Here is a 27,791-nt window from a genome sequence, read left to right as displayed (position 1 = left end):
GATACCAAAATAAATTTGACACTATCCCAGTTTATAAGGACCTAATACTTTGAAGGGGGGAGGATTCACTTTGTTAAACAACAGTTAGTTCTTGAGTGCCCACCATGACCGAGTGGCAGAACCGTGGATACCAGCAGATACAAGCCCTCTCATCATAGGACTTCTGGTCCAGGAGTGACAACCACCACATTCATAATTTCACAGATAATTATATAATTATGGCGTGATAGGTGCCACAAAGCAAAGGTACAAGGTGTGGTGGGAATATTAAACAGTTTTTTTTTTTTCCCCTTGGCCTAGTTTGTGGGCGAAAGACAAACTGTATGTTTGTGTGTGTGTTTCCCAAAAGAAGTGGAATTAGCCAGGGAAAGATGGGCACAGGGGAGCGGGCTTGGACAGATACCTCTCATATAAGGTAGAAAATGGTCAGTGCTCAGCTCAAGTACTGTGGAAGTTGAGGCGAAGAAGAATGTTTTGAAAACTGGTTTGATGATAAAACTCCTTTCAGAATATTTCCTTGTTGGACTTCCCTGGTGGTGCAGTCGTTAAGAATCCGCCTGTCAATGCAGGGGACACGGGTTCGAGCCCTGGTCTGGGAATATCCCACATGCTGCAGAGCAACTAAGCCCGAGCGCCACAGCTACTGAACCTGTGCTCTGGAGCCCGCGAGACACAACTACTGAGCCCGCGTGCCACAACTACTGAAGCCTGCGCTCCTAGAGCCCATGCTCCACAACAAGAGAAGCCACTGCAATGAGAAGCCCGCACACCCCAAGGAAGAGTAGCACCCACTCGCCACAGCTAGAGAAAGCCTGTGCGCAGCAACAAAGATCAAATGCAGTCCCCCCCAAATAATTAAATAAATAAAGTTATTTTTTTAAAAAAAAGAATATTTCCTTGCTTTTCCCCGCTATAAGTGGTGGGTTTTTGTAGCATCCTGACCTGGTTTAGTAATTGTAAATTGACTTAAGAAAAGAAGACCTCTCTGTTTTCCTTACTACTTCCTAGATTGTTAAAATAATTCACCGTATTTCATGTGTACACCCAAAGTCCTTGAATCCAATTAGTAAGAAAAACACTTTTCATGTCATTGTTAAGTAACACAAAAATAAATAACAGTAAAGAAAAACTGAAATACCAATGCCTTGAGATTTTTGCTGGAATCTGGGAGTGTCTTATCATAAGACATGGTTTCAGCTGTACCATTTTCATTCTGCATGTATTTATTTATCTATTCAGAGTGCCTCCCTTGGGTCCTTTGGTATTGTAATGAACCGTTGGAGGTGAGAAGGAAAAGGGTAGAGGCAGAGCTACTGGTTACTGCCATTCGGATTATATCCTGCTCTAGGGCAGGAGGGCAAGTGGGCGTCAAATCCTGCCCCGCCTCTATTTGCCAAGCCAAGACCGGGTGCATTTTTCTAATGTGTTCAAAAGAACCTAATGGTTAGCAGAGGCCTGGGTATGGAAATGTCTGACACAGGTTTGTTTTTCTCTGAAAGCCCTCATAGTTTAGTGGGGGAGGCAGACATGGGAATAACTAAACATAATTATACTGCCAGCCAGAATGAAATATGTTAATCAGAGGTACAAATGACAGGCCGAGGGGCCTTAATTGAAGGATTTTAATTCTGACAGGGTGGGGAGAGTAAATTTATACAGCAATTGAAAAGCCAAATTGGATGGGCAAGTTTTTTCTTCTTCTTTTTTTTTTTTTAAATAGTAGCTTTATTGAGATCTAATTCATATGTCATACAATTAGCTCTTTTGAAGTATACAATTCAATGGTTTTTATTATATTCCCAGGGTTGCCCAACCATCGGCAAAATCAATTTTGGAACATTTTCAGCACCTCCAGCAGAAACCCTGTACCTATTGGCAGTCTCCGCTTCTTTCCCCAAACCTCCTTTCACCTAGCCCTAAGCAGCCACTAATCTACTTCCTGCTCTGTAGAGTTGCCCAGTCTGAACATTTCATATGCATGTGATCACATGATGTGGGCTCTCTTGTGACCGGTCTCTTTCACTTGCCGTAATATTTTCCAGTTTCATCCATGCTGTGGCATGATGAATAGGTTTTTGATTGCTGGAAAACAGAAGGAAGTTCACCCCAAAATGATGCGCTAGGATGAGGTAAGAGAAAGACCTTCTTAAGAAAGCATGGGTTGTGTTTGAGGGGTTGAAAGTAGAATTTCGGGTCTGCGGAGTAGGGCTTGTTGGGGAACCTATGGTAAATATAGACGGAAGTATAATTTGGAGCAGAGTATGAAAATTAGGAGTAAGTTTGAACTTCTTTCAGGATGCAGATGTTTTTGAAAGGGGAGTACTATGACTTGATAGAGATAAGATAAAGAGAAATTGGTAATTAAAACTCCAAGGTCACCTAAGTTGGTTGTGGAAAGCCAGGTGTGAAATCAAGAACTCCTAACTCCTGAGTAATTTTTCCTCACATTCTACTGCCTCTTGCTTTTTATTTGTTAGCTGGAGTGAGTAAAAAAAGTACAGGTGACTTTTTCTGTTATAGTTGTTTAAAAAAACTATTAGAAGCATGTAAAAAATAAAACTATATAGGTTATGATTAAAAATGCTGTTCCTTGGACACTTGGGATAAGGCGATATTTTCATGGTAAAGCCCACTATGTATGTTTCTCACATCAGGAGGAAACAGGCTCTCCTCTGGCCCATTCGCTTGCCTCTACAGTATCCTGTCATGTGCTGTTTTGGATACAGAGTCTGTATTAGTCAGTTTGGGCTGCCATAACAAAATACCATAGACTGGGTGGCTTAAACAACAGAAATTTATCATTATTATTATTATTTTTTATGGTTCTGGAGGGTAGAAGTCTGAGATAAGGGTACCAGTATGGTCCGGTTCTGGTGCGGTGTATTTTTCTGGCTTGTAGAAGACCACCTTCTCACTGTGTCCCCACATGGAGAGGGGAGAGAGAGCAAACTCTTTGGTGTCTTTTCTTACAAAGGCACTGATTTCATCATCAGGGCCTCCCACCCTCATCAAAACCTAATTACCTCCCAAAGGCCCTATCTCCAAATATCATCATGTTGGAAGTTAGGGCTTCAACATATGAATTTTGTAGGGAACACAATTCAGTCTGTAGCAGAGTCTTACTTTGTTTGATTTCCTTTGGACTTGTGGCCTTGGGTATGTTCCCTATAGTCATTTGATAGATTCCTGCCAATCAAATGAAAGTCAGAGGTATCCCAAGTGTAGTTGGTAAATGTTTGGTTCTCTTAAAGCCTACAGAAATTACTCATTGTTTGTTTCTGAGCTGCTTATGTCACAGGCTTTTTCAAGAGGAGGGATTTTGGAGATCATCTGGTTCATGGACTATTGACCTAAGGGTTAGTGGTCCACGAGCCTCCTGAAATTGTTTGTGTAATTCTCTAAATTTGTGTGGTGGCATATATCCTTCCCCCAAGTGCCTAAAAGATTCTCAAGTGGTTTGTTTCCCTCCAAAGAGGATAAATCTCTTCCATACTAATCATATTGAGCTCCTTTGCTTATATCATTAAATCTTTACAACTCACCCTCATGGATCACGAAACTGAGTCATACAGCAATTAAGTCACCTTGCCCAAGGTTACAGAGCTGGTAGGTGACAGAACCTAGATTCAGACCCTGCAGTCAGACGCCAGAGCCCATGCTTCTCACGCTTATGCCTTTTCACCAAGCATGTCTTTTGCATTTCTCTCTTTTACCTTGTTTAGACTCTGGAGTTGATTGACCCTCCTTTGATAAAGGGATCGTAGAAGGCCAGAGAGAAGTGAAACACGTTCAATTTGGTGCTGTGATTAAGAACACATACCTGTCAACATGTGACAGTGATACAAACAAACCCCAAGTCAAACCATGAGACTTTAACACACATTTTAAAATTAAAATAAAAATGCTCCTTTTTGACCTTTTGGCTCTGCTTCTGACCCTCATCCTCTCTCTTTCCCCCCTCTCTTCTTGTCTCCTTTTCTTCCCTCTCCTTCTCTCCGTTCCTTTCTCCCCTTCCTTTCTTCCTTCAACAAGCATTATTGAGCACTTACCTCACTGAGCTAAGATGGAATCATTAGTAATTGAGTGTTTTAATGTTCCTAAGATGGTTTTGTGGTGGGGGACCTGGAAACTATCCTACTCCTCTGTGGTCAACACGTCTCTATCCCAGAAGGTCCTTGGTGGAGCTGTCACACATGAAACAGTGTTGAGGGAAAGCAAAGTACCTGAAGCCAGTGTCTTACCCTCTGACAGAGGAGGCTCCCTGATTTCTAATTTTGGAGACTGGATGGTGGCAGTCATTGAAATAGGCAATACTGAAGGCAGCTCCCCTGTTATGTGGGTATAGGGCAGAATGGGAGTTTTTTTTAGCTTTTCAGATCTGAAAGGTTAGCAAATGAATTATTGTATGTTCAAGACTAAAATTTCGAAGAAAGGTCAGGACTAAAGTTGGGAACTGTCAGGATACAGTGAAAGCAGAGCAGTAGACGATATGGCTCAAGGAACTTTTGAAGAGAGAAAAAAGTTCTCTCCCTCCTTTCCTTCTGGAGGGTGACATCTATCTCAAGTCCCATCTGCCCAGATAGCTCTTTTGTCACTAACCTGGGCAATGTCCACCAGCCCCAGAACTCCTGTAAATCTCCTTTCCCCCACATTTTTTCCCCCACATTTATAATATAATAATTATGATGTTTGTTTTCACTTTCCAGGTAAACTCTAAGTTCCTTTGCATTTACATACACTTTTTCCTCTCATATACATTTTTTTCCTTTTAAGCTTCCTCAGTACCTATGTGTATTAGACGTTCATTGCACAATAATGATTAGAGTCTTATTTCTTTTCTTCTGCTTTTTGTTTTTTGGTTGTTGTTGTAGCATTTATTTTGAAGAAGTTTTCCCTGTATGTTAGTGGGATGTTAACTTCTCTATAAAGAATTTATTCTTTGACTTTATTGGTCCCCTCCCTTGGGTCTCACCTTCTGCTGGTGTGCTGTCCTACTGCCATCAGGTGGGTCTCTCCTGATATCCTGATGTTCTCACTCTGCCCCAGCAATGATGCCAGTAGTGTGTCTGCTGACACTTAAATCCTATAGGAACATAGAGTCCAACTGCTTCATAGAAAACTAAGGCCCAGAGAGGGTTCATCCATATTTGGTTCAGGTCAATGTGGGTCCTGGTTTCAGATCGGTGCCAATTCTGTGCTTTCCACTCAGGCTTACTGATGTTTGTTTAGCTTCTTGCCTTTTAATTTTTTTTCAGATTTTGGGATGAAATTACTGACTTTTATCACATTAAAATTTCATTAGGATTCTGTTTTTGAGCCCAGTTCCATCCTATTCTACTTCAGATTGCACTCTCCTTTTCAACCTGTTGTGGTGTGTTTGTTCCTAGACATAATCAGGAATGACGCCAGGCATAGAAAACATTTTGCCATGTATTAGGGGAAAATTTACTGTTTGTTTTATTGTGTTGAATGTCGCCAGTATGGATCCACATAATCCATTTAAATTGATTTTTGGGTAAATATTATTCTCAGTTTTCTTTACTTTCTCCTCACCTCCTTAGCATGGTTTGCCACTTAATTTTTTTTTTTTTTTTTTAACCAGACACCATGTAAGATGCTTTAGGACTTGAGACATGGTTAAGGTGTAGTTCCTGCCCTCAAGGAGCTCTGCGTCTAGTGGAAGAGACAGACATTTTAACAGGATTCTAGCACTGGCTGGGTTAGGATGCTTTCAACAGTAAAGGCACAAAAGTGTGTATTGGAGTATGTGAGAAGAAAAGATTAAACTTGAGTGGGGACTCTCATGAAGTTGCCAGTATACTCATTTACCATTGTGTATTTAGCGCCCACATTCTCCTTGCCTGAGGTGATTCTTCTTTATATGTAATACAAAATTTTAAAATAAAATTTAAAAATAAAACTATATATACACACACATGTATATGTGCATATATATATATATTCTTTATACATTATACAAAATTTTACCTGACTTTTGCCTCACTCTAACTCAGTCTTTTAATTTTAATTTTATTATGATTTGAATAGTATCAAAGCAGAATGAAAGATTTATGGGGCTTTTTTTCAGAAGATGAACAAGAAAAAGTATGAGGATGATTGATGTGTATGTCAGTGTTTAGAAAACCATAGGAATTAGGGAGAGAGATCTGTAGCATATCAGGAAATAGGAAGCTATCTCACCAGTTGCTGGAAGTGGTTGTTCAGACTCTTGGTAAGTGTGCTTTCAACAGATGATGCTTAAATCACAGTGTGTGCCCGCACACAAACATGCACACACACCAGTCTCTCTGCCTTATTAACCATTTATTCCTAACTCTGTTTTATTTGATGACTTCCTTTACCTTGTTCCTTTCCAAATATTACCTCCACTGGGACCTAATTAGAACCTCTCAAAATTCACAGAACACTAGAATACATGTGGGTTCCAAATGTTATCTTTAGGCATTACGGAATATTACAAACTAATTATGTTTATCCATTGTGTATACAGGTATATAAATAGCTTTTCTGCCAAATTTGTTGTCAGGCTGCAGTGAGAAAAGTCAAGGAACTAGTTCTTATTAGCTTTTGAATTTCAAAGGTATTTTCTCCCTTAGAGTAATAATACTGCAGGTTGAGACTTCGCAGTTTCTAAAGTAAGTGTCCAAAGGCGGAGTTTACCTTTTTATTAAGTTAATGCTTAACTCAGCACTGAAATTGCTTTATGATTTTATGTAGAAATGACTATTTCTACTAAGCAAGCTTTTGTAGAAAAGACATACTTTGATACCCTCTGCTGTGTTGAATAGCCGTGTTTAGAAAAAAAGTTTAATTCAATCTCTAGCACATTAAAGCATTTTGTAGGATTTTTAAAAGCAGTTGCTCTCTTAGACAGGTAATTGAACATTGTTATTTTCGTTTATATTAATTGTTTCATTGTTATTTTATATATTAATAATGTATAAAAATTTTTAAATGACCCTAGAGTTGGTTTGAGAAAAATGACAACACAAAAATGCTGTGTAGGAAAGAATACTACCTCTCAAGTCTGAAGACCTGGGTTTTAGTCCCAATTCTGTCTGTGACTTGATCTGTGGGCCTTAGAAAAGTCAGATCAGACACCTGAGTCTCATTTTTCCACCTTAAATAACAAAGGAATTGCAAAGCTTATATCTGGAAGGCAGATTGGTCTGCCAAAAAATTGGTCCTCTCTTTTAAAAATTTTTTTAAGTAAAGTTCCAACATTATATCAAGCTCAGACCATTTAGGAGGGAAAATGTCACCCATAATTCCACCACCTTGATAAGTACAACCTATCATTTTTGTATATTCCCTTCCAGTCTTTAGCTATTAGGCAAAAATTACCATAGTGCTATGTATCATATACATATATGGCATCATATATTAAGCGTTTTCTGTACTGCTGCATATTCTTGAAAGATTACAATTTTAATAACTGTTTAATATTTCATTGAGTGGTTACGCCATATCTTACTTAATTATTCCATTATTTTTATGTATTGCTGCGATTGACATTTTTATGCATAAATATAGCTTAATTCGTCAAAAATCTTAAGCATGTTGGAGGGTTGAGATCTCAGGGTCAGAGGTTAGCATTTTATGGTTATTCAAATTCCCCGATGACTTGTGTTCTACAAGGGATGTTTCTGTAATTGCAGCAGGAATGTGTGAGTGGGTCAGTGTCTCCCCAGTGGTGCCAGCATTAGATACGTTGTCTTCTTGGTACTAGTATTTCTTTGGTTATTGTGAGGTTAAACGTGTGTCCTCGTGTCTCATGTCTAGTTATATTTTGTTTATGGCATTTGAAAATGAATACTTTGTGATCTATGGGAACCTCTTCACAGCAAAATGAAGAATCAATATTTTAATGAGAATTGTACATGACTTGTCCAAAGAGGTTCTAGAACTTTTTGAGTCATATGAAGGAGCCCTTGAATAAATTGAAAGACATACCTTATTCATAAATGGACATGTTAAGGTTGTTAAGTAGTTATATACCCCTACATTTTATGTAATCTCAGCACAACTTTCAAGTTAATTGTTTTTGAATCTTAACAAAAAAATTCTAACATGGTCTAGATAATAAACAGGCAAAACAGCTAAGAGAAATTTGAAAAACAAGAGTAATGAGCGACAGGGACCAGCCTGGCCAGATGCTAAAGTAGATTATAAGGGAACCATAATTGAAGTGGTGAAGTGTTGGTGCTGGAATAGATGAAGGCCATTGGGGTGACGTAACTCACCCAGAAACAGAGCAACTGCAGGTCGAATTCAATATGCAATAAAAGGACCACCTCGAAACATTTTGAAAAGGGAGGGTTCTTTTAATGGCATTGGGATAATTGGTAGGCATTAATGAAAAAAGAGTTGTATCATGAATATATATCAGAATAGACCTTGCTATGAATTAAAGGTCATGTTAAAAAAAAAGACAACTAGAGAAATGCTTTAATAAATGAACAGATTGATTATATCTTTAGTAATTGTAAATAATAACTTTTTAAAATTTAGAACTGGGGTTTACAAAATTTTTCTGTGAGGGACCAGGTAGCAAATATTTTAGGCTTTGAGGCCAGAGTGTCTCTGTCACAACTACTCAACTCTGCCATTGTGGCACCAAAGCAGCCATGGACAAGTCACACATCTAATAAAGAAATAGAGAACACATCTGTTTGTAAGAAGAAACATAATATTGTAAGAGTCAGTTTCCTCACACATCTGTTCCCAAAGTGAATTTTATGTATCTTTTAATTTTTTTGCCAGTGTGTGAAAAGTAGTATCTCCTTGCTATTTTAATTTGCATTTCTCTACTGTTGAAGTTGTGTATGTGTATTTTTATTATTATTATTATTTGCTATATTTGTTTTCCATTGAGGTCGCCTCTTCAGTGAATTACAAGTAGGGTTAATTTATCTCACTTATTTTATCTTCTTGTCACTTGATGTCTCAAGGCCCTGGAGACCTGTGGTATCTCCCGACCAGTGCAGACTAACAGGGCACCATTTGGCGTCACGAATTATAACTCTTCCTGTAACTTTGTGCTCAAGGGCCTGGGACTTGATTTTCAGTTCAGTTCTTACCCGTGTCCTAGGCTAGCTACTTGCCAATAGACTGAGGCTGGAGGACCACTTTGTTTCTCCATCCTGAGTGGTGCTTTGCTGCTTCCAGCTCCTTTAGAGTTAGTTGTTGTCTGAGTATTACCTGAACCTACCTATGCCCTTTGGGACCTGAAATCCAATTGTGGGCAAGATCTACCTTTGCATTTCTGTCTGTCCTGGTGAGAAACCCTAGAGCTCGAGCCTCCCTCCCTCCAATTGCACTCCTTTAAAGAATGATCAGAATTATGTTTCACTCCTGAGTGATGATGGTTATTTCTGTTTTCCAAGAGATATGAATGAGAAAATGGTGAAGTGACTTGCCCAGAGCCACACAGAGGTTCTTAGAGGACACACACGGTGAGATTATGATAGGGACTGAGGTGGAAGCGTCCTTTTCTTGGTCCAGGGTCTCCATGTCCTGGGTGAGCTGCCATCACAAAGGTTTCCTCTGCCCCTCCCCGCAGTCTTTCCATTGTTGTGTGTGCTACAGGAACTGAGACCGTTATGACAGAGCCAAGCTGGTTTCTCTTCTCTTTTGGACATCATTGTTTGTCACAATTCTGAACACTATTTCTTCCTCCTGATTATAAAATTGTAAAATCATGGCTATATTTATATTTCCTTTTGCTGTGAAGTACCATTCACAGCTTTCCTAGTAAATTCCTTTACTAATAATCTTTCTTCATATATATGTATCATCTGCTGTTTATGAAATGCTCTTGTGTCCTGTGTTACACTTAATCCTCATCAACACCTATGAGGTAAGCAGGGCAGAGATTGTTGTCTCCATTTTACAGATGAGGAAACTAAGGCCCAGCGAGGTCTGGAAGGCCCTGGCCTTAGACTGCCCTTGGAGCTGGTAGCAGAACTGCCTTTAAATGCATGACCTTGACTCTGCTGACATTTTTCTTCCTGTCCACGAAATTGCTTCTCTTTTATGAGTTTCAGGGATTTTCTTGTCCAAGACACGAAGAAACTGGTGACTTTTCTTGAGAGATCTAAGCATTATTGCATTTGCCTAATATTTCTTTCACGTATTGGCCTGAGTACTTTCAGAGAAGATAGTCACATGTAAATATTCCCCCTTTTTTTTTTTTCAGTCAGTGAGGCAGACATTTTCAGAGAAGACAGAGACCCTGAAGAAACTGTGTTTGTTCTTTGGTATTCTTAACAACCATTGCAACTATGAGTTTGGATTTTTTCCCTGAGGTTTTCTAGTTGTAGGCTGCTATAATGCTTCACATTTGGGGCTCAGTGATTCCTGTTCCTATTTTAACTCTATGAGGCTTTTGTGTTATGTGACCTTTGTGCTCTGACCTTCAGATTTAGGGAACTGAAAATTTAGGAAGTTTTGTTAGGACTTGAATCCAAGTAAATTCCCTTATGAGTACAAAGACTCATAGAACTGTGGAATGTTAGAGTTTCAAGGGACTTTCATCCATCTAGCCCCCTTGATTTGAAAATGTGGCCAGTTAGTGATAAAATGGAGGCTAGGTTGCTGGAGTTAGATTAGGCTCTCTGCTGGCTTGTTGCATGTCGCTTCATACTTCCCCTGCTGTGTTATGTCTCTTCTTACCAGTCTCTGAGCTCTGAGAGGGCTGGCACTGCGTCTGCCCTGGGCATGGCTCTGCTCCCTAGTGAAAATCAGAGGGCTTTGCATAGGCACTCAAGGTTTCTTTGCACAGGGAGTGATTTGAACCTGTCTCTTGTTGATAAAATATCATTACTGTCTATTGGCAAATGGAATTTCAAGGGTATGGAGGTGGGGTTTAGTCAGGGTTTACTCTGGGAAGCAAACCACTCTAGATATTTGAAGCAGAAAGGTTTTAATGCAGGGTGTTAGGTGCTTCAAAATCATTGGAAGGATTGTATAGAGCCGGCTATAGGCTGAGCTTCCAATAGTAAATCTCAGAACCACATAAAATTACTGTGTGCGGGACAGCAGAGTCATGAGGCTGCCACGGAACTGCCGTGGTCAAGAATACGGCACACTACTTGTGAACCAGAGGTTAAGAAGCCGCGATCGGGAAGGTAGTAATTGGACCCTAAAACCTGGAGTCCACCTGCTGTCTCTGCCGCAGCTGCTTCTTGACAACCACAAGGCTGAAGACTGAATGTTGGAATGTGGATGCAGAAAAACCCTCTGTCTCCGTGACCGCGTTTCCAGCAGACAGCAAGCCAAAGTGGCAGAACGTGGCCTCCATCTTACTTTTATCTTCCAAGTCTGAAGCTGGTACATATATTTTGGCAAAATCTCTTTTGCAATCTAACCCTACCCTGCCAGCCAGCCTCTGCAATATGGCAAGGTTGAGTGCTCATGCACCATTTCCAACACAGTAAGGGTTATTGTTGTCACATTTTGGGCATGCCTTCCATAAGGCTCTGTGTGTAGTTGATATTAAATTGAGGATGGATTAACAATTACGTTCCATTAGATCTCTATTTGTCAGTGTAATTAATTATATAACAGAAGGGAAGGCGAGAGTTTTACTTTAGGGAATCCCTAAGGGGAATTCCTATTTATCAGAAAAAAATGCCATAAGGAGGGAAGATCCTGAGCTGGGAGAGTATTCTAAACTGTTTTGGTTTCAAACATCTTGGAAGGTACTACAAGGAGACATGCGATTTTATGATACAACAGTGCTTACCATGTCTGGGGGGAGTTCCGTCTTTGGCAGGGGTTGTCGACTTTCCACTTTGAATGCTTCGCCTCCTCCCCCGCCCCTGTGGAATATACATTTTGAATTTCCAAGGGAAATCAATATAAAATAGTTTATTTAAAGTAAATTAAATTGACATATAGCCTATGGGCCAGCATTGAATTCTTTTGACTTCGTTTCCCTTAACTTTCCCCCAGACCCTATTTAAAAATGTAAAACATTTATAAGTAATCCCCTCCATCTTTACTCTTGTACCCTAGTGAATACATTTGGACACACTTTATTTCTGTTTCTTGCCCACTCCCTAATTTTTCCTGTTCCAAATTGTCCTTCTACTTGAAACAGAGTAGACATAAAATCACTGGTAATATTGATAGTCATGGGGACAGGAGTGGGCAGGTGGTAAAGATATAATTGAAGTAAATAATCTGATTTTCTTGGAAAAGGTGATATTCTTTACTTCAGGAGAAAGAGGCTGAGTGAGTAGGGTAGTTGATACTAGCTTCTTCTTGATTTCTCCTGTATCCTGTATTTTTCTACTCCTGTGCAGTCATTCTGGTACCTTCTTCCGTCCTTACTGGGAAGCACGTGCTTCTGGAGCAGGGAAGCCCCCAAGACCTTCTCACTGCTAATTGCTCTGCCCTCTTAGCAACTACAGTAATAGACTCAAAGTTGGAAGGTCTTTGGCCATATGGAGCCTTTGGGAGGGGACCCTATCATATTCAGAATTCTCCTGGACTCAGTGACCAAAACCTCATTATTGCTGTTATAAGTAAAGTGACTATATATAAGGTATTGTCTAAATGGGGACACTTCTGAGAGTGAAAAGGGACACTGTTAATAATTACACTGAAACAGCAGGCATAAATTGGATGTATGGTCACCCTAATTATAAGGAATTATGGAGAACAGTGCTTGAAATGTGAACTGACGTGATTCAGAAGCAGAGTTTAACTCTTTATATTCCCAAATCTTTAAGTTTCCCTTCTCTTTTATATAATAATCACATGCTAAGCACTGATGATGGGACAGGTTCTGTAGTAGGCACTAGGAAAATAAAGGAAGATACCGGCCTGTGTTCTTTATTTCCTTGCAATCACTGTAAGATTTTAGAGCAGAGGGTTTTCACCCTGGCTCATAGCATAGTTCTCATTGGAGGGCTAAGGAAGTAATACGTTTTATACTTCCCCCACAAGTGAAGTGTATTCTGCCGAAGGACGAAGATCTAAATACATCCGAGGAACTCTTTTATCAATTTGTCTATTTTATTCTTGGGATTTTCTTAAAGATTTGGCATGAAGAAATAATGTTTTGCCAAAGAAAAGTTTGAAAACTACTGGTTTGAGATTTTAAATTTTATGTTATTGTTCTAAAGCTATAAGGCTAGTTGGAAAAAAAGGAAGAATGGGACTTAGAAAAAGTTACGTACGAAACTAAAAAAAAATATTTTAAGTATCTGGAGGGCTTCCATGTATAAGAGGGCTTGTGATTCCAAGGAAAAAGCAGGACTGATCGGTGGTTCTTAGGGGAATAGTTTTCAGCCTCACATAACTTTCTAGCAGTTAATAACTTTCCTGCCATGGAAGGGGCTGCCTTGTGAGGTAATAAGTTCCTTGTCATTGATTTGGACAAGCACACTCACAGAGGGTGATTAAGTTTCAACTTCAGCTCCATCTTAGAAGAAATAACTTCATTAACAATTTCATGCTTGTTGGATATTAAAGCTTCTGTATTCATAAGTCGTTAGCTACTGCCTTACATATGTCTAAAGTGCACGTGTATGTATGTGTTTTATTTCCCCAGAATATTAGCCAATTTAGTACATTCTTCACACATGGCATTGTCTTTTTTGCATGGTAGTCAGTAATTAATAAAAATGCAGAAGGCATAACGTCAGCACTCTCATCGAAAGAAATTTGAAAGGGAATAACATCCACCCATGTCATTCTGAAACTGATCCGAAACAGCCTGGCTCGTTTTTACTCAGTGGCTATTGGTCGATGCTCTTACAGATTTTGTCTCTGTTTCAAAATCTTGAAATAAAAGTGGAACAGCTTCCAACATGACTTAAGAAAAAGGTCACCAGTTGAAAATGGTTTCAATTGTTTTGCTATGAAATGTGAAATTGGAAAACTAGCCTCTCTTACATAATTTGAATTTATAACACAGTCTAATGAGAAGCCTGCCTGTTTTTCATACCATTTCAAATACTGAGAAATTTCTCCAGGCTCTTGGATTGGTGTTAAACGGAAATTTTTATTTCAGAGCATATAATGCATTGAGTCTCTTTCTTCTTTAAAGCTGTATCTTATGATCCTTGAAGGATGAAAAGTTGTGCCTCTTCTTCCTCCCCCTTTATTTTTCCAGTGACTGGGCATTTTAATTTAATTTAGCAATATCCTTACATTTTAACCTTAGAATGAAGTAGATTTGGGGTTTAACAGAAATTTAAGATGAAAATTAAGTATTAGAGAAACAAAGATTAATTTGGAAACTTTAACTTGTAATAATCATATTATCCAAATTCAATAATGTTAATTCAAATTATAGCATCCAAACTCTATGCAAAAGCTCTGAACTAGTTTACAACCAGTAATGAGACATTAGGATACAAACAGCACTGTTGACAGGTGACAGTTTTGTGAGCAATATAATGTTTAGAAGGCTGGAGGGTAACAGTTAACTCTACGTCTTGTTGCTATGATTACTCTTGGCAGGTTATATGGTCTGAGCAAACATTGCTTCGCAGTGTCACATATAGTAGTGTCATGTAAATATGGCCTGAGATTTGTCAGTAGAGGGTTTATATTCATTGAAGACAAAGTGAAATATTTCTACTTTTCAAGATATATCTAAAAGAGAGTTTTTTTTCTCTTATTCAGTATAGTTTTATTGGGATATCAAAGTGAATTTGTAATAAAGAAGAACAAAAAAATTATTAAAAAAATTAAAATCAATGAAAACATCCCTCAAGTGCTAGTGATAGTCTCTGATCTGTCTAATGGGAACAATGGACTTGTAAACAGATTGCTAAAACACGGTGTTCATGTATTTTAATACAGGTTTGAACAAACTGTCAGGGGAAAGCAGACAGTGAGCAGCAATTAACTTGTGGACCTACCCACTTGGCAGTGGGTTTGGAATGAGAGGATTCCAGCCAGATACCACCAAAGAGATTGCTAAGCCTTGTTAGAGATGCTATTGGTGATTTTTCCCATAGTCACTTTTTCATCCTGGTGGAGGGGCAGGGTATAAACCAGAATTTTAAACCCTTATGAATCAGGCACTCAGAATCTCATCTTTGTAAATCCAGATTTCCACTTTTAGAAGTAGACTTACTGAACTCAAAGGGCTCAAAGTATTGTTTGCCCCCTTTTCTTGGCCTTGTACAGAAAAGTCTGCTAGAATCAGAGACTTAAGAGAAAGCTCCTTAAGAGGACATTTTAAAAATAAACACAGCACACTCCACAGACTAGCCATACCATTGCAGAACATAGCATGTTGGAGATCACCTTCTTAATGCTCATTATTTTAGAGCTGGAGAATTTTTTTTTTAACATCTTTATTGGAGTATAGTTGCTTTACAATGGTGTGTTAGTTTCTGCTGTATAACAAAGTGAATCAGCCATACATATACATATATCCCCACATCCCCTCCCTCTTGCGTCTCCCTTCCACCTTCCCTATCCCACCCCTCTAGGTGGTCACAAAGCACTGAGCTGATCAGAGCTGGAGAATTTGAGGTCCAGACAGGGTACATATTTTCTTGTTCACTTAGCCAAGCAGAACCATTGTCATTAAAGGTGACCTGGAGTGCAAAGTTGGGGTCTCATGACTTCAGTGCTGATCTCCAATGGCGTGGGTGCTGACTCTTTGGGAAGAGAAATTCTTTAATCCTATGTCTATTTCAGTGCCTTTTACCCACTCTTTCTAGTTATTATCCAACAATAAGCAAGAGTTTCTCACTTGTTTAGTGAAACTTTTCCACCACAGACACCTTCTGGAAGCAGAACAACGGGGTTGAATCCAGGTGCAACTCCCTGTGACTTCTTAGCCATTGAATAGCCTGTGCTGGCTGTTGTCACCCAGTTGCGGCAAATAAAAGCCCATGAGGTAGTAATTGGTTTGGTTGCATTCTCTCCTTTACCATCTTCTGAGAGGCCTGGTCTTCCAGTGCTGTTGTTTCACTGTCAGGGTCGCTTGTTCCCTTTCCGTGTGATATTCTGAATCTGAAGTGACAGTGCAATGTGGATTATGTCTCTATTCCGCCTCAATTCTTTATCAGAGACAAATGTTTACTTGAACGGACTGATGCTTCTCCCTCTTTCTGCTTCTTAGTTTACTGGCATCTGCAAATGTAGTTGGGTTTTTCTGGCCACCAGCTGTGTTGCCAGTCATAGGGAGTGCACCTTTAGCATTGATTTGTATTCGTACTAACTCTGTGCAAGGCAGGTTGGCATTTAACCTGTTGATTCCTGGTCTGCCTCCCCTCACTCTACCACCCCCAGTCAAGGGGACTCATAGGAGTGAAGACGGTTTTGTAAGAAACCTCAGCTGGCGGACTTGTAGGGGGAGTCATGGAACATGAGGGTTGGAAGGAATGGTAGCGGGCATCTCATCTTCGGTTTACAGATAGGGAGACACACTGAGGTTCAAAGAGGTCAAGGGACTAAAGTCATAGAGCCAGTTAGTGGCTGTGCTGGAAATCCACCCAAGTCCTCTGCATCTCAGTCCAGTGTTTTTTCCAGTATTTCCATCTGTCTGTCAGATAGTCTGTATAAAGGTTTGGCATTTCTGTAGAGTTGTTCTCTCGTCACCCCTTCCGAGTAATGCCAGCTATCCATGCGGAGAGTGGGGCACTTAGCTAGTGCGGGGCCAGAGTTGCCTGTAAAGAGAAGTGGAGTGAATGCATTGACATTTTCAGCCCGTGGCAGATCGTGTTTGCCCTTCCAGCTCTCATCAGAGGAAGAGTGATTACGTTTGCTATTCAACTAACAATTGTGTGCACTTTTCAGCCTGCCTTGTTGTTTAACGTTGTCTTCCCATGCTTCCGTCACATGCCACAACATATCTGCTTTGTAATTACACTTGTAGGGACTTACCTACACCGTTTGGAAAAGGTTTGCCTAAAGTACTTATTTACTTGTGCATAATAAATCTTGATTGATACCTTGGTAATCTCTGAGATCATTCTAAGGTTCCCTCCCACAATGGGGAGGATTGAAGAGACAGGGAAACGGGTGACAAAAAAAGAAGAACAACGACAACAAAAAAGAGGGCTGTGTTTCCTCACTGATGACCTAAGAGGAGAATTATGGATGATTTGGAATCTTCATGGCTGACTTTTACTTGTTTCTGGCTAGTTCTACAGTCAGGATCTTCCCTAGACTCATGAGTTTGTGTGTAGAGTTGTCATTAGCATTCATCTAATAGTCGAGTCACATCATTTTCAGAAGAGGTCACTGTGATCCCAGAGAGAGCAAAGGTTGCGCTATGAGCTCATGGCAGAGCTGAGACTGGGAGCTGGGTCTGAATTCAGAAGATCAGGTATCTTGCAGCTGAGGACCAAGATGTAGAAAAGGATAATTAGCTGTAGTCTAGGGAGGGAAGCACAGTGTACCATTTTAACAGCCTCTTAAGAAAGCAGTTTTGAAACTCTAGGAAGGCACTGACTTTTATACAAAGAGGGAAGATCGTGAAAAATCTCCAAAGGTATAGGACAGTGTTATTTAAATCTTAATTGCTTGTTTAAGTGGAGAAAATGTTGCTAAGGGACACGAATCCTAAACTTAATCGGCTATCAACTACTTCTGATGTTTAGGTCAGAAAGCCCCTCAGCCTCTCAGTTCTTCTACCAATAAAATAGTGTTGTTCATACCTGTCTTTTCCTTCAGTGTCATTCATTTATTCAGCAAACATTGACTAAGAGCCAGGCCTTGCTTGGGTTAATTGCCAAGGGAGATTTAAGGACTGATGCAACATAATCAAAAGATTAAAATAAACACTCTAAGTCAATTATTCCCAACCCTTGAATCAGAATACATACATAAAGATTCCCAGATGGGTCTAGTGTGCAGTTTTGAAAACCACTTCTTTAAGCTTATAGCACCTGGTGTTAGATAATACCATACAACGGGGCTTGGTTGTTTTTAAAGTTTGGTGAACTATGTCAATGTTTAAAGAAGAGTACTATCGATTTTAAGCTTTTTTTTTTTTTTTTTTTTTGGCTGCGCCGTGCAGCACACGGGATCTTAGTTCCCTGACCGGGGATCAAACCCATACCCCTGCCTTGGGAGTGCAGAGTCTTAACCACTCGACCGCCAGGGAACTCCCTTGTTATTGATTTTAGAAAAGAAGCAAAACTTGAGCAAACACTAGTTGTTCTATTTTTGTGGATGACAGTGACTTGTCATTCACGTGCTATCTTTAGAGAGGCTTGGTAGCCATTTTTAGTATTGAATGTCACCTTACCTGTAGCCCTAGGTTTTCCCACCCATAGAGGAAGGGTCTTGGACGTCACATGGCCTTTTTCAGTTGTTTGTGTTTTCTTGTGTCTGATCAATTTGGCTAGACTTTTGGCTTCATCCATTTGTGATCCTGGGGCTCATGATAGTTAGGTTTGATGGAACAAAATAGAGAAGACATTATGGCAGGTAGGATGCAGGAGCTAGGGATGGATGTGAAAGCAAAATCTCCTTTTTCTCAGTGATGACTTTCTTTGGATTGTGGTGTTCTCTTTTTCCTCCAAACATACAGGTAGTACCATGGTGAAGACCATGGCTTTTGGGTCCAAGACTTGTGTCCAAGCTTCAGCTTTGCTCTTTCTTAGCTGTGTATCCTTGAGCAAGTTATTTAACTCTTAGAGCCTTACTTTCTTGATCTGCTAAACATGGAGAAAGATAACCCTACCTCATGTAATAGTCAGAATGATTATGTGGCCAGTAGAAAATTGCTTGGCATATAGTAAGTCCTCAATAAACACTTTCTATTTATTGTTAGTCTGTAGCTTTCTTGTACTCACTGAACAGTTAGGAGGAAAAGACAGAAGAGCGACAGAGCGGCAATAAGTGAAACCTCTTAGGTTCTACTTAATTGCTTTGCATTTGATGACAGTTCCTGAAAGACCAGTGCTTAGGGAGCCCCAGCTTTTTAACTCCCATCAGCAGTAGGCATCGTGCTTAGAGGAGGGCCACTTCTCTTGTTTTCCTCTCTTCTGATGGTGTTTGTGTATTTTCAGAGCCTCTGTGTAGATCTTCCCTTTCACTTCTTGCTTTCATGATGATTATATGCTTAGAGTGAAACCAATCGAGAACCAGAGGAAGTAAGAGTAGGGTAAGTTTTGGTCCAGCAAAACCAGCTCTCACCAGTGCTTATCTCTCTGTTTACCATGGGTCTCTTTCTGAGAAGCTGAGAAACCCCAGGGAAATGTTCTAGTTCGTCCGTTCACTAAACTTGTGAGGTTTTCTCAAACCCATTTATCAAAATGAAGGGCTGTAATTAAGATTTCAGAGAAGGAAAGCACTCTAGAATATTAGAGCTGATTGGGACTTTACAGACATTCATTCTGCAAATGAGCATCCTCTCTTGTTAAAGGTCACACTGGCAAAGCTGAGACTAGAGCTGGGGTCATAGGGACTCTATGTCTATACTATTGTATTTATCTCCTTCCTTGGATCCATTTTGCATAGATTAGTTTTTCTTACATAGAGTTTTCACTCCTGTTAGATTCCCATTCAAAGATAAAAGTTCTAGCTTTTAATTTCTCTGTATAAGACATTTAAATGAGCAAGGCTCATTTTAACCTTCCAAATCTTTCCCCCAAATATTCTTAAGTCCCTCATTTCAGTTCAGCTGGTCTGCTGCCTTCTCAAAGAAATGCCTTGCTTCTTCCTTCAGTTCACAGAATTTTCAGGCATTGTCTTTTTGCTTATTCCCTTTGTCTTTCAGAGCCCCCTAGCTTTCAAAGTACCCCTGTGCTAGATCCTGTGACATACCCCAATTGGTTTTTTTTGTTTTTTTGTTTTTGTATACTTTGTGTTGCCCTTTTTCTCTTTTCACATATAAAAATATATCTTCCTCAGGTAGGCTTTAAACTCCTTGAAGACAAGATGATAATCTGAACCATCTGAATACAGGATGAGACTTTGCTTTATCTGGAGCTCTAGGGCTTGGCAAATAAATTTACTCATTTATTAAATTAACGGACATTTTTATTGAGTGCCTATTATGTATTAGGCCGTGAGGTTAGAGCATGATAATTACTTCTGCTCTCAAGGATTGAAGAGTTTAGTTTGTGATACAGGCAAGCAGAGAGGCAGAGTGACATGTGATGAGAGTGATGACGGCAGTATCCCAGGTGCTGTGGAAATGTAGTGAAAGGGGACATAGCTTGAACTGGAGGATGAAGAATGTGAATTATGTCTTCAAGGACTAGTAGGAAGTGATGCTCGGATCTAAATGATACATAGTACATGAGACATCATTTTTAATCGAGAGGTAGCTTGGGTGAAGGGGAGCAGAGATAAAACCTAGAGGAAATGGATGAATTTCCAGCAGAATATAAATACTGAAAAATGAGCTCAAAAGAAGTATAAAACTGCTACAATTATTGTAGAAGTTCTTGGAAATATGATTAAGCTCTATTATTAAAGAAAGTTTCATATCTAGATGGCTTTACACTGAATTCTGATAAACCTTTAAAGATCAGATAGTTCTAATCTTATCATTAAACTAATCCAAACAGTAGAAGAGGATGCAGAACCCCCATATCAAAACCTAATAATGATAAGTAAAACAAGTAGAGGAAAACACTACAGAATGATCTTACTTAGTATTATATGTACAGAAATTCTATGTAAAATAGAATATTTAATTCATCAATATACCAAAACACGACAACTGTGACTGAGTAGGATTTTTTTCTAGGACTGCAAAGATGGTTCAATATCTAGAAATCTATCAACACAATTCATTACATCTCTAAATTAAGGGAGGGAAAAAAGAGATGATTCCATCAGTGGATGCTAAGAAGGGAGATGAAGATTCTAGAAAGGGAGGAGTAACCAAGGAGATCAGCATTTATTCATTCACCCATTCATGCATAACATATTTTTCTAAGGGCTTCCTGGCCAGGCATTGTGCTGGTATAGTGAGACCACTTAGGAACTTCCAGCTTATTGGGGGCAGATAGACAGGTGATTAAATAGCTTACATGTGGACTGTTATTAGTATGAAACAAGAGCCTGGGAATTAAGTTACTCTTTCTGGAGGGAGCTAGGGAAATGTTCACAGCATCAGAGACATTTCAGCTGGGTCAAGATAACAAAGAGGAGGGGGGGTGTACTTGGTAGAAAGTAATGGCATTGTAGATGGTGGACACAGAATGAGCAAGTCTTCAGGGTCATTAAATTTCATTATAAATCCTGGGAGTGGTGTCACCGGGCCATTGGTAACATATAGAAGAAAGGTTTGAGAAAATGCTGTTAAGGTCTCATGCAGACAGGTACTTGGCCAGACCCTGGCGCTCACTGGAGGTGTCACTGGGGTTGCCTCCATGGAGAGTACAGTGGAAGGGTGATATATGGTGCTGGGGATAACTGAAAATATGGTGGGGTCCATGGTTTGCACATGGATGCTTACATTTTCATTTTTCATATTCTCCCAGAAGTTTCCTGTTCCTTTATATCTGTAGAATTTCTGAAAAGGCCAGGATTCTACAGTCAATTGGCAATGTGCGATTGCTCTGGAAACGTGCCTCTTTGCTTTAGAAATCACTGTATCCTATATTAACCCATTTTGAAAGTTTCTATTTTGGAATAACTTGAGACTTACAGAAAATTTGCAAGGATAATATTAACCCATTTTTTAAAAAATCCACAAATAAAATTTATACTACAAATGTGCAGGGCATGTTGAAATTTTCAAATCTTAATCTTATCCTACTTGTTCCCCACTTATACTCACTTTGGTCTTGTTGAGAGTAGAACAGACACTTTATTCCCTTTTAGTAGAAAACTGAGGCTCAATTAAACAAACAAAACCAAAATTAATGTTTCTCAACCCTGAGAGATGAGCTTGGTTTTGGTATCTAAAAAAAAAAAAATCTCCAAGACTTCTAAATGTGCAGCCAGTTTTAAGAACCAGGAGTAAACCAGATTCACAGTTGTTTTTCTGTATTGGTTTTGTGCTGGGCCTTAATGGTGGTTTAGGGATGTATAAAATATGGTCCCCGCTCTTCCAAGGAACCTACAATTTACCAAGTGTCTGTGTACATTAGCATGTGTACAAGGTGCAGGGGAGGAAAATAAGGCCCTGCAACCGGAGTGAAAAGCCAGTGTCCCCACTGGCTTAAGTAACAGAACCCTCCTGATTCCTAATTTAGAGGCTTCCTCATTGCTTCATGTCGTCCTCTTTGAGAGACCTACACCTCCAACAAGTTTCCTCCCCTCACTTTGCTTAGCAGTTGACAGTATATAAAACACTTTAATGTTGTCATCTCATTGGTTGTCATGAAACTCTGTGAGTTAAGGAGGACAGGGAACAGGGGAACCTGGGACAGCGGATAAGGGCAGTGGGGCTGCTCAGGGTCATGTCACCCCTCCTGGCGTGGTGTAATGCTACCCAGGCCATGCTGGGCCCCATCTCTCCCTGGCCATGCCACGTGCTGAGGCCTTTATTTTTTCCTGCATTTCCAGTTTTCTTGGTTGTTACAGACATCTGGAGGTAATCATGGAGCCCTCTCAATTAATTCAGTCCAATTAATAAATTATGGGGTGGATTTGGGGCTGGGAGAGGGTGAGGGAGGCTTCCGGGCCTCCCCACGCTGGAGAGCTCTTGCAATCAGACTTGGAGAGCCCTCCTCAGTGGCAGTCTGTGAGGCTTGGCCCCAGCCTGCAGGCTGCCTGTAGGGGTGGTTGGCTTACCCTGACACCAAGACACCGTTTTTCTTTCCTCGCAGAGTGTATTTTAATCCCAGTAGGATAGCCCCTGGACTGGCTGGGCTCTTCCTAAAGGTCCTGTATGGCATCCGCTCAGCAGAGTTCCTGATGCGTGTTATGCGGGGCTGCCCTGTGCGTTACAGGGGTTGAATATTTTAGCCCCTGGCTACTGAGTACCAGTAATTGTCCTAGGCATTGCGGCAAACGGTGTCCCTCCTTGCGATTTCCAAGTGCCCCTTGGTGAGGAGCAGTCCTGCTCCTGCCAGAGGGATCATTTTAAATGTCCTGCCTTGCGTTAGTCATGCCCTTGTTTCAAGAATAAACCTTTGGGGGTTCCTTAATGCCTGCAGAATAAATTCGGACTCCTCAAGCTTGCATGCAAAGCTGTCAGTGCTTTGGTTCCATCCCTCATTTTTAGTTCTTTTGCTAGCTACTTTTCCTTATTCCCCCACAGCCACGCTAAACTGAAGTACTGTGTACTTTTCTGCTCATGCAAGGTTGCCTCTGTTCGGGCCCGACCTCTACTCAGCACTCAAGGCCCAGTCTGAAGGTTGCCTCATTAATGAGGTCTTAGTTCTGCTCCCTGCAATAAGTGATCTTATCTTTTTCTACATTCCAGCAACACTTTATTTTTTTTTACCTCCTTTAGATAATATCACCTCATTTAGGTCACTTACCACCATTTAATTGATGTGGTAATCATTTTAATAGATTATTAATAAAATTGAAGCTTTTTTCCAACCTTGCTAGTATAAGATTCTCCTACCATAGAAATTTCTTAAGGTTAGGGACCATTTCTTACTCATGTCTATTTCCTGAAGAGTCCTAGGCACTAAAATAGGTAGCTGTTGGAAGAGAGGAATTCCAGATTGGTTGAGGGGAGTGTTCAATTTTTCTCCTCCTCCAGTTAAGGCAAGTTTTTCATAACTCTCCTCCTTTTTTTCCTCCCCTCCCCTCCCCTCCCCTCCCCTCCCTTCCTCTCCCTCCCTTCCTCTCCCTCCCTCCCACCCTCCCTTCCTTCTCTCCTTCTTAGAGTCCTTTTTTTTTTTTTTTTTTTTTTTTTGGCTGTGCTGGGTCTTCGGTTCGTGCGAGGGCTTTCTCCAGTTGCGGCAAGTGGGGGCCACTCTTCATCGCGGTGCGCGGGCCTCTCACTATCGCGGCCCCTCCCGCTGCGGGGCACAGGCTCCAGACGCGCAGGCTCAGTAATTGTGGCTCACGGGCCCAGCCGCTCCGCGGCATGTGGGATCTTCCCAGACCAGGGCTCGAACCCGTGTCCCCTGCATTAGCAGGCAGATTCTCAACCACTGCGCCACCAGGGAAGCCCTAGAGTCCTTTTTCAAGATTTTATTAAGTATGGATTAAGAAGAAGTAATAACAAAGTGAAGTATATTGTCTTCATTTTTGTGTTTCTTTAAAAACAACTGTTGGTTTCTTTTTAATTCCAGATTCAACAATGTCTCACCCATCTTGGCTGCCACCCAAAAGCTCTGCTGAGCCCCTTGGCCATGTGTCTGCACGGATGGAGACCACCCATTCCTTTGGGACCCCCAGCATTTCAGTGTCCACACAACAACCACCGAAGAAGTTTGCCCCAGTCGTTGCTCCAAAGCCCAAGTACAACCCATACAAGCAACCTGGCGGTGAAGGTGAGTGAAGGATTGCAGAGGTGGGTGCCCCAAATGGGAGAGTTCAATACAATAAAAAGTGATTTGTAGTACAAAGTTGTGTTGGAACAAGGTAGCTCAAGAATTTGTGGTGTGGTTATCATAGTGTATAGACTGTCAAAGGTTAAAAAGCATCAAGTAACCATCCAGGCAGCTCTTCTTTTGGGCATAAAGATTGAGATCTCTTAGGGGCTCTATGACTATGGTTATACAGTGAGTTCGGGCCAGAGCTAAAACTAGAACCCTCATCTCTTCATTCATAGCTCAGTGCTCTTCTACTGCTGTATCCTCCATCCCCATCCCACCGTCTTATAGAAATGTGTCTAGCACCCAGTCGTCCCTCCCTCTTACCATTGGACGTGTGTCCAAAAATGCTGCCAAACAGTGGACTCCCTTCTGATGTGAAGGGAATAAAGACAGGGTTTCTTATAGAGAAGGAGGCAGAGGTGTGAGGAGGTCTAGCAGGTATGACAGTCAATGCACACCCGAGGGGCAGGATGGGGCAGGTCCTATATCGTGTTGGCGTGTGTGAGAGGGAGGAGAGAAGCAGGTAATGGGTGCACTTCAGACCCCTCCTCGAGGGGTCAGATTCACCACGAGTGCTGTGAATTCCGGTGAGTTGTCCCCTTGGCCGACTCTTCCTGCATTGAGATGCCCCATCCTCGTCACTGTACTCTGTGAGGTTCTCCCCCTGTCTAGCTGGGTCTCTGGGGACACTGGCATCATCTCTGATCCTCTGCAGCTCTTTGCTCCACTCTTTGTCCTTTCTTAGCATGACACCTCACACCCTTCTGTCACCTGTCACCATCCTATTTGTATCACCTTCTCCGGTGTCTGGACTTGACCTAGATCCAAAGTAATCACTCCCTTCCCTGGGTTTCCACGTGCATCCTATTCTGACTATCAACTTCCTACTTCTTTTGTTGTTCCTCCTGCTCTTCTTAATCTGCCGCTACTGACCAGATAGTCCGTGTGAGGCACTGTGCTTTTCACTGTCATTTTATTGCCTTCCCTATAACCCTATGAACTAAGTATTTTTTCACGTAAAGCAATGGAAGCTTAGAGAAAAGAGGTGACGTTCTCTGCGGTTTTGTGGCTACAGAGTTTCTGAAGTGAGGCTGTTGTCTTCACCCATCCTGCCGTGCTGCCGGTCCTTCTCTTCCTGGCATATGTGGCACTCAGGCCCCATATGATGGTGATACTTCCCTACTTCCTTATAAGAATGTAAGCTTTGTTTCCCCATTTAAGCAACAAGACATGGTTTCTCACTCATCCTTATGTTCCTCTTGGCTCTTATTATGCTACTGTGTTTTTAGTGGGAATGATTGTGTATGGTCAAATGTATGTCTGTATGTTCCTATGTGTATATATATTTGGATGTATGGCGGATGGCTGCATGGGTGAGGGCACCGCTCAGTAATTCTCGTCTTGCAATAAACAGTTCGGAATGTGGCATCCTCTCTCGAAGCAACTCAGTCTCACTGAATTTCTGAAGTCTTGAGTCTTTCTTGCAATTCTGCCAATCTCTCTTTTCTTTTTAATATAACCTTTTTTGAATACGTAAAGGAAGAAATTTCCCTTGCATATATACATTTTAAAGACAAACATGGATAAAGGTTCATGGATATTCAGACTTTTTAAAATATAGCTCCATCTCTTCATCTGCTATATATTATGGCACGATATTTGTTAGAAGTGTAAGATTTGCTTTCCTTTATATTTAATTTAAATGTTAGTGCATCCTCTGTGGCTCCCAGTGTTTTTATAATTCATGTTATTTTTGTTTAATTGTTTATACATTTCCTAAAGTTTATATCCATTTTCTTTTTCTTTTTTTGTCCATTTAGAATGTTCTGTACCATTAGTGAAATCCCCAGGTAGTAGGTAACACAGTTTTCATTTACCGCGTGAGTTGATGAGGTCTCGTGTCTCAGCTCACGCCATTGCCATTCTTTGCCCCGTACATACGCACCCTCAATTTCTAGCCCATAAAGCCTTAACATTCACAGCTTAATTCAGGCCCTGACTTCCAAAAACCTCAGCCACAAAGACAGAGTGTAGAACTAACAGAAATCACACAGTCCACCTTTTGCTGGTATAAAGATGAGAACTGCAGTGCAGAGAGACTGAGTGATTTGTTCAGAGATGCACAGCCTGCTTGTGGTCAAGTTGGTACCAGACCTCAGGTCCCCTTTGTTTGAGTCCAGAGTTATCAGGACCTTGTATTATATTCTACTCTGTCCCTCAGCCATAACCTCTGTTCATCTCATACAATCTTTTTCACAACTGTCCTTTTAATGGATTTACTTGTGTATGGTCCTGTCTCCTTTGGTAGACTCGGACGTTTTAGAGGCTGGGGCTGCCTGACTCATACCTTTTACTCCCAACAGCATCCAGCAGGACACCTGACACCTAGTAGCTACTCAATGATGTTTGCGGTGATAGTTAAACTACAGCAATATGAGCCTGCTTTTCCAGGCACAGATTCGAGCTTCTTAACCACTTTTTAGGCTTTATGGTTCTGTTTGAATTTCTTTTACCTCGTCTCCCCATTCCCTGAGCTTTTTAGCCCAGGATTTGTTTAACCACTGCTACCTTGAAGTTACCAATTACATTTCTCACCTTGGTATTTTGTCTGTAATCTCTGGGGTTTGCTTTCTCATTTTTAAATTCTGACTGTGAAAGTAGAAAAAGTACCCACATGTTTTCCACGTCAACTTATATTTATATCATTTTTTTTATAAGGTATTCTGCTAATAACTTTCTCTAAAGGGCTTTGGCACATTTAAGAGTGGGTGTACTTTTTTTCCCAGTTAGTAGCTCTTTAGGTCTTAGGGTCTTTTTATTTTACTACCATTGTTCTCATTTTTCATTGATTTTTCTTTTTCAACAACTTGTGTGTCTTGGAATGCCCCTGCATTTCCAAATGCCTTTTTGTGTCCTGTACTATATGCTTATGAGCCATATATATTTTTTATTGTTTTGTCTTCTTGCAAATTTTACCAGGTTAAGTGTCTACGTATTTTTTTGTGGAATGAAGTTGGTGTGTGTATATGGTTTTGTCTCATCACGTTCTGTTCTAGACTGATGAGGGCAATAAGATGATGCAATTTTTCTTTTGGTCTTGAAAGTACTAGCAGTAGTGGTTTTTTTTTTTTTTTTTTTAATACATATTAGTGGATATATGTCAATCCCAATCTCCCAATTCATCACACCACCACCCCTACCCCCACCACTTTCTCCCTTTGGTGTCCATATGTTGCTACATCTGTGTGGCAATTTCTGCCCTGCAAACTGGTTCATCTGTACCATTTTTCGAGGTTCCACATATATGCGTTAATATACGATATTTGTTTTTCTCTTTCTGACTTACTTCACTCTGTATGACAGTCTCTAGATCCATCCACGTCT

General features: G+C 40.6%; 1 protein-coding gene across 8 annotated transcripts in view; it reads left to right on the top strand.

Moving 5' to 3' along the window:
- The window catches only part of LPP (LIM domain containing preferred translocation partner in lipoma), a 694,560-nt gene that overhangs the window by 207,431 nt on the left and 459,338 nt on the right, over positions 1–27,791 (top strand). For 6 of the 8 annotated variants that reach the window (XM_082393255.1, XM_082393259.1, XM_082393257.1 and 3 more), the window contains one exon: positions 24,162–24,362. In XM_082393255.1, coding sequence (XP_082249381.1) covers positions 24,170–24,362 — 193 coding nt within the window. In that variant the 5' untranslated portion in view covers positions 24,162–24,169. Of the gene's footprint in view, positions 1–2,042; positions 2,130–24,161; positions 24,363–27,791 lie in introns of all 8 variants that reach the window. The other 2 variants (XM_082393258.1, XM_082393260.1) reach the window with 1 other exon arrangement.

The sequence above is a fragment of the Balaenoptera borealis genome (genome assembly GCF_965194805.1).
Source record: "Balaenoptera borealis genome assembly, chromosome: 5".
Classification (NCBI taxonomy): domain Eukaryota; kingdom Metazoa; phylum Chordata; class Mammalia; order Artiodactyla; family Balaenopteridae; genus Balaenoptera; species Balaenoptera borealis.
The sequence above is the reverse complement of the archived record's forward strand: the minus strand, read 5'-3'. Positions and strand labels throughout refer to the sequence as shown.